Below are 12,108 nucleotides of genomic sequence, written 5' to 3'. Positions count from 1 at the left end.
CTTTGTTGCACTAAGTAACATTTCTTTTAAACACCATTGGACACCTGGATAATTTCCTTGTGATGTATCATTTCTAAAATCGGCCGTGGCTATCTGAGACTTATGTGAAATTAGGCTTAATTTGGAATAAATGCTCTCGCCAGCTGAGTTGCACTGTTTTTAAGGCCGCATATGGTTTAATCGATAAATAATCAGCGGCATTATTATTTTTATCCGGTCGATATACAGAGTATTCTATGCATTAATGCAAGACTATATTAGGCCCATACATTGTCCAGAGATGGATATTGGTCAGTAACAAAGTATTTTTGCATTTGGAAGTAGCCCTACTCTGGTGGTTGTAGTCTTATTTTTTGGCAAAAACACTTGACTTTTTAGACTTTGCATTTTGTAAAGTAGAAATTGATTTGGTATAGATTTGACCGCGTTTACGAGTGAAATTGTCATTGGAATTTGGACATTAGAACCTTTATCACAATAACTAAGCGTATTTTTGAAAATTGCACCTAATTACAGTGTCCGATTTTATGGGCCATGCATTTTTGAAATAAGCCACAGCCGATTCACTGCAAATCAGGGTTGTAACCAAGTCACAAGGTTTTGAGTCGCGAGTTAATCTGACTAAGTCCAAGTCGGGATTGACTCGAGTCCGAGTCGTAGTGTTAAGACTACAGCCCGAGCTCAAGTTATAGTGTCTGCTGTTCAGTATCGAGTTCAAGTCGGGTGGAATTCAGTTCTGTGGAACTCTGGATGATATCAAAGGTTGCAGATTCAAAATATAGTCATTTTTCTCACTCACATGTTTATTCTAACAGATATAACACAGTTTGTATAAGTATATACGATTTAACTCTAAGACTTGTGCCGAATTCTCGGAATCGCGGCGATGGGGCTGCCTGTTGTTGACGACCTTGTCGAACTTTTTCACCAGATCAAGTCCCAGGCCCTGTTTCAAACATGGGTCAAAGAGATACGCGCTCACAGGGAGTACAGGCAAGCGGAAATGAAAAACGATGATACTCTACGGCCTGAAAATCCAGATAGCAGAGTTGTGAGTATGATTGATATGTCCTTTGACTTTGATTCGAATCCGAAAACTGAACTCGAAGACACAGACCACCCATTACCGGTATAGAGATTGTCAGTATTCAAGTAGGTTCTGCCTATTACTTCACTTGTCATGCAATTTCTACATATGGTATGATGTTACTTGGAAGAAAAGTCATTTTTTGCTGTTTATCTCTAGTCTACAGTTAATATTTGCACAAGACATTCGATGGTTGCACGGTAATTGAGCTAAATTCGAACTAAAACTGGAGGGGGTCGAAAAGGGGTCCGTGACGACAAAAAAAGAGAAATACCGCTCTAAGCCATACTCAGTCAACTAGAAAATATTAATTTTTTCAAAAGTAGATCTAAGTAGAATTGAAATTAATGAATTCGCAAAAACTCAGAATTACAGCAAAGAAAGATCTCACAAATTAGATAACAGGCATTTTAAATTAGTTTAATTAGAGAATTCTTGGATATAGTTGTGAAGTCCGAGCTCCAAATCAATTGTAAACGCCATAATGATAACTCAAGCATGTTAACGGGGTACACTGCTGGTGGTGGTCATGTTGTTGTGGATATGAAAGTACACTACACCCTCCTACAAAAGGATTGAAATTATTGGTCATAGTTTATTTCAAAAACTTGGGGGGTTTGTGACTGTCCAAACCAAGTCTACTTTCCGAACCTATAAATCATTGCAATATACAATAATATTCTAGGTTGCTATCTGGTTTCTGTTGAGCAACTCTATTGTGAGCAGTATTCCACATTGGCTTCTGTAGAACTCAATATTTCCAATATTTGTGTGATGTCGCAATGAGTCATTTCCATATTTTGTACTTTGTACCAAGGTGAATTTCGGGTTGACTTCTTTTAAGAGAATCTTTGAGGCACACAACTTCAGTATATTATTGAGTAATATCTTCATATTGACATAAACGTATTAGTAGGCTACATTCACTAGGCATGGGATTGTTTGTCTTTCAGATAGTAGGGTTTGAAATTTTTTAATACTATTCCAGTTTCTACTTTGAGAGTCAATTCCACATCCGGATTCTTTTCCAATCGTGTTACCTCCTAAATGATGGAAATCTATATCCTGACGATCACCCCTGACGAGTGTCAGCCGAAAATATTCGGGTTCATTTCAATATGAATATATTATTCAATTGTTTATTGAATCTATAACCATTCCAAAACTAGTTTTGTTATATCCATATCGATTTTCATCTGTACTATTACTAGCACTCAATTTTTTACCTGGCATTGAACTCGTGATTATATTTCTGAATTTAGACTTCTCCGTCAAGGAATCACTCCGTATCGGCGGACTTCTCGGTGAACACCATGGACTCCATCGAAGAATGTTCAGCAGGTACCAGTTCACTACAAGCCTTCTATAGGCTAATCCCTTATCATTAATATCAGAGTTCAGCCAATAATTCTCGACATCTCTTAGAAGCCATAATCACTCTATTTATAATTATAGGGCAGGGGTCAACAACATGCGGCCCGCGAGGATGATTTTTTGGTTCTCACTACATCTTTGGGTATTAAACGCAAGGCGCAGCATGTATGGCATTAAAATTGAGAAACAGATTTTTAATGAACATATACCGTCCAGCATTGTCATTGCTATCTAGCAGCTCATCTTGAAGTTATTCTAAAATAGTGGTTATGTATATGCCAGGAAAAATGGATTTTTGCAAACAATTTTTTCTTGAAAACCCCAACAAAACATCGCTTAACATCAATATGTTTGTATCAGTAAGCTATTCGCAATTTGGTAATTGAAACAAGTTTGGAGAGCAGAATATTTCATCTCTGATGGCCATCCGGTTGATATGAGTCCTAAAGTTTTAGCAGAAGCAAATCAAATTTGGGGGTTTTGCGGACCCCCTGTAAAAGTTTCGCGGACCCCCGGTTGAGAACCGCAGACTTAGGACTTCCCCACAAGATTAAGCTTTACGAGGAGATGGTCTTTCAGCTAGTAACATGTCTCACTAGCCCTGATATCGATTCCTTGGTCATTGAAAAGTGTATCGTGTGCCACTCATAGCTCAAAATATTATAATGAAATTGATGATTATGATTTATTTTTTTGTTGAATTTGTATTTCTTTATTAAAATATTACGGTACTTATTTTGTCGAAACTCTGCCCGTTGCCCATGTCAGAGTGCACATGGTTGTACTGACGTGAAGTTTTAAAAGCGTGACTGCTAAAACTGTGGCCTATTTTGTCTCGATATTGCATTCTTGCAGTCCGAGCCCTCTACGAATTTGAGCAGTGGCCCACGACCAGTTTTGAGTTTGCGACCCCTGATATACGGTGTCAGCCAGATATGGTCAGTTGTATTTTTACAGCACTACTTGAACAACTAGGTGTGACGTTATGATGAGTAGGTCATTAAACTTTGACTCGAGTCAGGGTTGTAACCAAGTCTCAAGGTTCCGAGTCACGATCATGAGTCAATCTCAGTTCTCGCATTCCTATTATAGCACTTTTCCTCAAATTCTGGCCCTTTCTAAGTATCAGGACCGATAGGCAAAATACCAATAATGTGGTAACTTTACTATTCTTCAAAGGTACAATGAAATGACTATCCTGGCCGTCCTAGTCTCGAGTCATGCACTATGACTCGAGTACAAGCCGAGTCGATACAAAATTTGACCCGGGTCGAGTCATCAAAAAATCAGGACTCAAGTCGATTCATGACTCAAGTCAACCCTTCCACAGTGGAAGATAGTACTGAAACTATAATGCTTGTTGATAAGTTTCGTGTCAAGGAATGTAGAATTTCAGTGCCCCATATAATCATATCAATATCTGCCTGCAATAACTTCCTCATATGTACGCAGCGCTATCATCTATACGTAAAGACGTGGATCGTCTCTCGGAAATCATGCGCGCCATGAGGCGGGGCTCGGCCTTGTTTTCACCCCTCAAGCACCCGCCCACACCCAGCACATCGCTGTCGAAGAAGGAGAAAAAGCTATCGAAAAAGGCGTCGAAGAGGTTACAAAAAAGCGGAGGCGCGCACGTGACTACACCGGAACAACACCGCAGGACGGATTCTATGAGGGTAATACACTATTTGAGGCAATTTGTTTAACGGGCTTAGGTGTTGTTCAATTGTAGAGGGTTGGAAAGAACATTGTATATCAACAATCGTATAACAAAATATGACATCCCCCTGGCATGAAATTTCGATTAATAGGAAGTAGCTTTTACGCGACCAGAAAGAATTTGGTGCAAGTTTTACAGCCACTATAGAATAATTTGGTATTTTTTCGAACATATATCTCTATTTCATTGCACTTTGTGACAAATGCTGTGAGTGGGCTAAGACTTTACAGATACCGGTATGTAATTTCCATTAATGTGCGTAGCTTTGCAAAATATGATCCTAAGTCAAAAAATTCATCGAAACTAAAATTTTCGTTGATGAATTAATTCTGAATTGAATGGAACGTATAATTTCAGTACGTTAAAAAAAATCAATTTTCACTACTCCAACGTAAGTGTTCTAGGGATAGGTTTGTCTAAAATGAAAATTATTCAGTACAAGTGGAATTTAACTACTTGTGTACTCTGGAAAGTACTGAATTTTTAAGCTTTCGACCCATTTTTTCAAGTTACCGCTGGACTCGAGTCCCGTGCTCCCGATATCCGAGCAAGGCAACTTGAGTCGCAGCAACCCGGACCTGACGTCTCACAAGCCGTCCGTGTCCTCTACCTCTTCCGTAAGCACGGACCAGGGCATCGCCACGAGACCGAACAGCTTTTCAAAGTCGGTGCATTCTACCCCTACGCACGGGGCCGGTGGCGGCTCGACCGCGACGTTTTCTTATCAAGCCGCGGACGATATGACTCCCGAAGATATGTTTACGAATCACGAGCGGTTTTTGGAAACGGCCACTAGCGGTAAGTATGGTCCAGACTTGTACAAACTACTTGATTCTCAAATCTCACCACTAGAACTAAAACTACTCACTTTCAAAACTCTCAACTAGAACTAGAAATAGAACTAACGACCATTAAAAATCTGCAACTAACTAACTAAAACACAACTAACTCATATTTTATAATATGAATTACTTAATTGCGAATGATTAGACAAAAATGACCAAACTTGAACTAACGACCATTCAAAATCAGCAACGAAACTACCGTAATTTTCCGTGTGTAATGCGCGAAATTTTACCGATTTTTCGCCCTAAAATCGGAGGTGCGCAACTGCGCATGAAAATTGCCATTTGTATGCAAGCGAATTAGGTAATTGACTGCTGCACGGTACACACCCGCGCAAGTCGCAAGTTCGTGAACACGAGACGCTTGTGTAATCAGCATTTACGCATGTACTATGCATGTACTGCTCGTGCAGGGTGCATACAATACATCGATACAGGCTTTTTCCCAAAATCTACATGCCATTTCCATGGTGCGTATTATGTATGGGGCGTATTATGCTTGGAAAATTATGATAACTTTAACTAATAATTAGGGCGTTTTTTTTAACACGTCAAAATTTGTCAAAATTCTGTAGCGTTAGGTCAAAATTTGTCAAATTTTTCATAAAGTCAAAAAATTTTTGACGTCTTACATTTCGTTTGCATCGTAGATTTTGCACTCTCAGGGAACTTATCATGCGACATTTTACAGCTTGTAGCCTAATTTATAGGCCTACCGTTGTAATCTGCTCATTGTGGATCATGTAACGGTCAAATGAAACAAATAGGTAAACATGGTGATATGGTCAACGTACCGCAATATCCTAACTGAAGAAAGACTTCTTGGGCATTGCATCGTTCTTATATCAAGAAGCTCATGATGAAAGATTGTGATGCAGTCAACATTGTCAGAATGAAGTAACACGGTTTGTCACCAGCAGTGTATGCACAACTTGAGTGTTGTCAGCCAACAACTGCTGCTGTTGAATTCTTGGCAAGCTTCTTAGTAAGGACATGCACTTTCTCCCCAAGAATGTAGGTAAGTATCTCTCGTGGTACTACAAAATTTTTTAATTATTTCTACCATAATAAATATTGTAACGACTGGAATTCTTCATAGGGCCAGATTTCAGTAAAATATTGTTTTTTTGTGTAAAAAGTTGCCTGTTTCCAAGCCAAAAACGTTTTTCCAGGCCGAACTACTGCGTTAGGACAGTCAGTTTCAACCAGAAATGAAGATAAGTGGTACAATTTTAACATTATGTGCGAAAACACCTAATTTGCATACGTTAGCTCAAAATTTGGTCAAAATTAAGTTTCTTAGGTCAAAATTTTCCTTTTTTAGGTAAAAAAACCCGCCCTACTAATAACTGATAATACGAATTACTGAATTCCGAATGAGCTAAAAAATATAGAAGATATAATCGGCATTTCAAGGGATTGGGTTTTGAATTTGAAATGAGAGGGTTGTGACCCCTAAAACCGAACTCCTGACCCAGCCACTGTTAGTAGTGAATTAGTGGTGACTCTGAGCTAGAAATAGCTGCTAGAACATCACCCAACATAACACACCGGTATTATGGTTGAAGCCAAACGATAGCAAATATGTCCTAGTTTTTCTGCAACTATATTTTTTAAACCAGTAGCTAGTTGACCATCAACTTAGTGGATTGGTAGTTGATATAAGTCTGATTGAGTTGAGTTATATTTTTCATTTTTTTACCAAACTATCACGTATATTCAGTGTGTGCGCGTCTCGAAACCGCGTTGGAATCTGTCATGCAACAAGAAGAGAAGCAGAACGCTTTGCAAACGGACAACCTTCTCAAAGCTATGGGGCAGGTGGGTGTTGTATATTTCTTGTGCGGATGCGCAATGTTTGCTTTTTCGTTGAGTTAAACACACACAAGGGTAAGAGGGAAAAAAACTAAATTCCTTTGTTGAAGTTGTTAAGTAGTTACCGTTGGTCATTGTAATGACTCGAGTCACGATTTTTTGGTGACTCGAGTCATTTTGTCATATGCGTGAAATGACTCGAGACTAGGGCGGCCAAGACAGACATTTCATTGTAACTTCGAAGAATAGTTTAGTCGCCACATGATTGGTATTTCGTCTATCAGTACTGATACTTGGAAAATAGGGCCAGAAACTGTTAAGACTGAGGAAAATGACGATATTATGAATGCGAACCGTTCTATATCACTCGAGCAGAGTTGTAAAATGTGGGTTGAACAGGATTGCACTGAACAGTGAATATAATGGCTTGGACTTGACTCGGTGGTGAATTGAAAATGACTCGACTTGACTCGAGTTAACACTATAAAAGTGAGATTGACTTGTGACTCGAAACCCTGTGACTTGGTCACAACCCTGCTTAAAATTACTCAGTACTTTTGCCTGAAGCTGAATGGCTATTTTTTCTTATCTGACTGCTTGCCTTTCAGTTGACGAAAGAGAATAAAGAAATCTCGAGGGAAAATAAAGACTTGAGAAACAAGATTCAGACCATTTCGCAAATCGTGTCCGCGAGCAGTACCGCATCTGGTAACAGCCTCGGCCAAGCCAGAGGAAAAGCCATACAGGTAATGTTGCTATCCTACGTATTACGGCATAGGGACGGTTGAGGGCTCACTATTCTATTACCAGTAAATGAGATCTTTTTCATGTAAACTATTGTTACCGGTGTTTTATTTAGTGTTTTGCTCAGTTGTTACCAGGGTTGTAATGAGTCGAGTCATGACTTGACTCGAGTCAATTTCTCAAAATGCGGAACCGACTTGACTCGAGTCAATCTGTGTATTAACGCGACTTGTACTCGAGTCATTGCGCATGACTCAAACCAAGTCATATGACTCGAGTCTCAGACGGACAAAACCAACATTTCATTGTAATTTCGAAGAATACTAAAGTAACCACGCTGTTGGTATTTCGTCTATCGGTACTGGTACTTTAAAATGCGACCTGAAACTGCTAAAAGTGAGGAAAATTAGTATATGATAAATGCGAAATCGATATCACCAAACAGAGTTATGAAAAGTGGGTTTAACATGACTTAAACTCGGAACTGAGCAGTCAGCGTAATGACTTGATCTCAGACTCGGCCCTCTGCTCGCTGATTTGGACTCGTTGGTGAATTAAAAATGACTCCACTGGACTCGAACCAAAACTATAAAATTGAGATTGACTTGGGACTTGGAGCCTTTTGACTTTGTTACAATCCATAATCAGAGACGTTTTTTCATGTAAACTGCAGTTATCCTTAGTTTATTTGGAATTTTGCTCATAGTATCACGCAGGATTAGCGTGTAATACAGGATATTGGCATGATCATGTTACAATGCTGAATATGGTTATCAAAATTCAACTAAAATGACTCATTCAAGTGAGCAGTTGGAAATCATGCACTTGTAAGCATTATTGTGGCTTCCCATGACTTGCAGTTGTGAAATAGCAGGGTAATACCAATGATAGCATCGATGTCACTGCATTGTTCGTCCCTTGCGCATAAGTCCCGTGATACAGCACTACTGGTTATGTTATAAGGATAGCGAAAGTGTAAAATAATGATTGTGTAGTAACCGATGTAACGTCAGACATTGTGTGGTTGAATTTTACAAGGATTAGGGCAGTGTGGAATTGTGCCATTGAAGTTGAGCTGTGGTGCAGCTGTATAGTTCGAAATGATGTGACTCTAGGCTAGGGTGTGAGGCAGGCTTGACTCAAAGTTTTGGTTGGCGAATAACAGACTAGGACAATTAGATATTCTAGTTGTATAATGAGAGTAGTTCAAGTAAAATGGCCAATTCAATCATTCTAATTATAATCTAGTTTGGAGAAAACTGTATAACTATAGCTTAGTACTAATTCTTTTAATCTAGTTTGTCAAACTGTAAAGAGATTCTTTGGGGTACAGAACTTCAATGTACAATAAAGTAGTGTGTTAATACTAAAATAAATCCGAATATTTTCGGCTGACACTCGTCAGGGGTAATCGTCAGCAACTAGTAGAGAATCGGAAAGAACATTGTATATCAACAATCGTATCTCAAAATATGACGTCACCGGCGTGAAATTTCGAATGAGAGAGCGTTCAATGTACTATTTTTAGGTGATACACAAACTCCTTTTTTGGCACAGCCTTGGCTGGTGTATTTTGATAAAAGTCGACTCCAAGGCACACAAATGAAAGTGTGAACGGACCCTTCCAACGACGCGAAATCTTCAGTCTCATTTCAATATGAATATGCTATGCAATTGTAATAATGGAGACATTCACTTTTCCTATATATAAGACCAGTGCAGAGAAGCAGGGTTGTAACCAAGTCACAGGGTTCCGAGACAAAAGTCAATCTCACTTTTACAGTTTTTACTTGACTCAAGTCGAGTCATTTTCATATCACCAACGAGTTAAGGTTGAGGTCCATAGTTGAGTCTGAGTGACAGTGTTTTGACTCGAGTCCAAGTCATTATGTTCACTGTTTTTAGTTCAGTCCGGTTCGACCCACTTTTTCCAACTATACTTGAGTGATTATAGAATGGCTCGCATTCATAATATCCTAATTTTCCTTGGTCCTTACAGTTTCTGACCCTATTTTCCAAGTATCAGGACTGATATACGAAATACCAATTATGTGGTAACTTCACTTTTCTTAGAAGTTACAATGAAATGTCTGTCTTGGCCGTCCTAGTCTTGAGTCATATGACTTGGTTCGAAAGAATAACTCGAGTCAAGTCGAGTCATCAAAAAATGGCGAGTTACTACAGCCCTGCAGAGAATTGTGCTACGATTTGCTTGTTATATGCATACATTTGAGATCCATCAGATTTGATTAACATTATTCACTCTTGTATTCTGTCAACAGCACAAGATGTTGAGTAACATGTCCTCAGACAGCCAGCTGTCGATATCCGAGACCATGTCGGATATGTTTTACGACGCCGAGGAATTCCTGTTGTCAGACGAAGAGGAGAGTTCTACGGAGGAAGAAATCGAGGTAACGTCGGAGGGGGTTAGTGACGGAGTACTTCTGTTTTTGGAGTACTCGAGTACGATTTGCGTGCTCGCCTGAGTGGTTATGTTTTTAGGCTGCTTGCACACCGCTACTTGAAAAGCTTGTAGGCAAAACTGCTTGGTTTTTGGTCTTTGGCTTTTAAGTGGAAGGAGATTTTTGGATTGCTTTGCGTCATTCTGGAGCAGACTTGGACAACTAGATAATTCTAGTTGGGTAATTCGACTAAGCAAAGCGAAATGCTGGTAATCTAATTCTAATCTAATTTCTAGTTTCCCTGAAAACGTTCTGTGTAATGCAAAATGGGCCAAACTTGTTGTACGAACATTTGTCATTCTCATGAGAATGAACTGAACTCAATGACCAATTTTTTGCAAATTCAGTAATTCTAATTCTAATCTAATTTGGAAGAAACTGTAGCTATAATACTAATTCTAATCTAGTTTAGAAAAAAACGTGTAGTTACAATTCTAATTTTAATCTAATTTGGAAGAAACTGTAGCTATAATACTAATTCTAATCTAATTTAGAAAAAAATGTGTAGTTACAATTCTAATTTTAATCTAATTTGGAAGAAAATGTAGCTATAATACTAATTCTAATCTAATTTAGAAAAAAACGTGTAGTTACAATTCTAATTTTGATCTAATTTGGAAGAAACTGTGTAGCTATAATTCTTATTCTAATCTAATATAGAAAAAAACTGTGTGGTCATAATTCTAATTCTAATCTAATTTGGAAGAAACTGTAGCCATAACACTAATACTAATTCTAATCTAATTTAGAAAAAAACTGTAGTTATAATTCTAATTCTAATCTAATTTAGAAAAAAAAACGTGTAGTTACAATTCTAATTTTAATATTATTTGGAAGAAACTGTGTAGCTATAATTCTTATTCTAATCTAATTTTAAAAAACTGTAGTCATAATTCTAATTCTAATCTAATTTAGAAAAAAACTGTGTAGTCATAATTCCAATTCTAATCTAATTTAGAAAAAACTGTGTAGTCATAATTCTAATTCTAATCTAATTTGGAAAAGCTGAAAATGTTATGGTTGTAACCAAGTCGCAAGGTTCCGAGTCACAAATCAATTTGACTTTTACAGTTTTGACTCGAGTCAAGTCCGAGTCCGAGTCACAGTGTTTACTGCTCAGTCTCAAGTTCAAGTGAAACTTTTTGGTGGAACCGAAGGCCCCGGATTAATGACACACTCATTTTCCCCCACTCTAAACATATTTTCTCAATCAGAGCAAAGACGGTTTCGAGGCCTATTTTTCAGTTGTCGGTGCTGATATACGAGACTTGGATATAGATCATATGGAATTTGTCAAGTCATATGACTTGGTCATGACTCGAGTTCAAGTCGAGTCCATAAACAAATTGACTCTAGTTGAGTCATTTTGCACAAATTTTTGAGTGGAATTGTCATAACAACCGTTATAAATAGCCCCTGAATCTAGGTAACTGTATATGGTTTCGGCAATTGTACCAATTTGCAGTGTTAAGAATCATTTTGTGTACGATATTTGAATTTGAGACTGTCGGGCAGCATTGCTTGGTTGTTGTGAAAAAGTGGCAGTTGTTAATTAATGACTGCGTCTTCTATCAAATTCGGCAATTTTAATCCTTTGAAAACTATGCATTGTATGTTCAGGAAAGTGAAAACGGAGATGCCGCATCCACAGACACCGAATATTCAGAAGGAGAAAGTACTTCTTTACAAAGCCGTGAGTTTTGTTGTGTTTACCCAGGCATAGACGCTGTCAGTTTGTCATTTGCTCACCCCTTTCCACCATATATAAACGAATTTGATCACTATTATTACCATCCAAAGAGATGGATAGACATGAGAGCAGTGGATCACAGAACGCATGTATAAATACCAAACCGAGATACACTAGGAAATAATGATTGGCACTGATTGCTTAAGTCATATATAAGGCTCGAGCACAAGCGAGTACTCGAAGCCGAATCAAAAATTGTCAAAATTTTGATTTTTTAGGTCAAAATCTTTCGTTTATTAGGTCAAAATATCTTCCTAATGAGTGATACTCGATTACCTCGAAGCCTAATACTCGATCTTTTTTGCCAA

General features: G+C 38.2%; 1 protein-coding gene across 7 annotated transcripts in view; it reads left to right on the top strand.

Annotated features, from left to right (window-relative positions):
* LOC145435398 (oxysterol-binding protein-related protein 6-like) overlaps positions 1-12,108 on the top strand; it is a 39,004-nt gene that overhangs the window by 16,800 nt on the left and 10,096 nt on the right. For 6 of the 7 annotated variants that reach the window (XM_080312677.1, XM_080312704.1, XM_080312718.1 and 3 more), the window contains 8 exons: positions 932-1,051; positions 2,350-2,428; positions 3,914-4,137; positions 4,691-4,979; positions 6,750-6,847; positions 7,450-7,587; positions 9,868-10,014; positions 11,671-11,743. In XM_080312677.1, coding sequence (XP_080168803.1) covers positions 932-1,051; positions 2,350-2,428; positions 3,914-4,137; positions 4,691-4,979; positions 6,750-6,847; positions 7,450-7,587; positions 9,868-10,014; positions 11,671-11,743 — 1,168 coding nt within the window. The remainder of the gene's footprint in view (positions 1-931; positions 1,052-2,349; positions 2,429-3,913; positions 4,138-4,690; positions 4,980-6,749; positions 6,848-7,449; positions 7,588-9,867; positions 10,015-11,670; positions 11,744-12,108) is intronic. The other variant, XM_080312684.1, reaches the window with a different exon arrangement.

This window comes from Botryllus schlosseri, chromosome 1, assembly GCF_051294905.1.
Source record: "Botryllus schlosseri isolate E-star chromosome 1, Bs_hap1, whole genome shotgun sequence".
In the NCBI taxonomy this organism is placed as follows: domain Eukaryota; kingdom Metazoa; phylum Chordata; class Ascidiacea; order Stolidobranchia; family Styelidae; genus Botryllus; species Botryllus schlosseri.
Note: the sequence above shows the minus strand (reverse complement) of the source record. Positions and strands in the feature narration are given on the sequence as shown.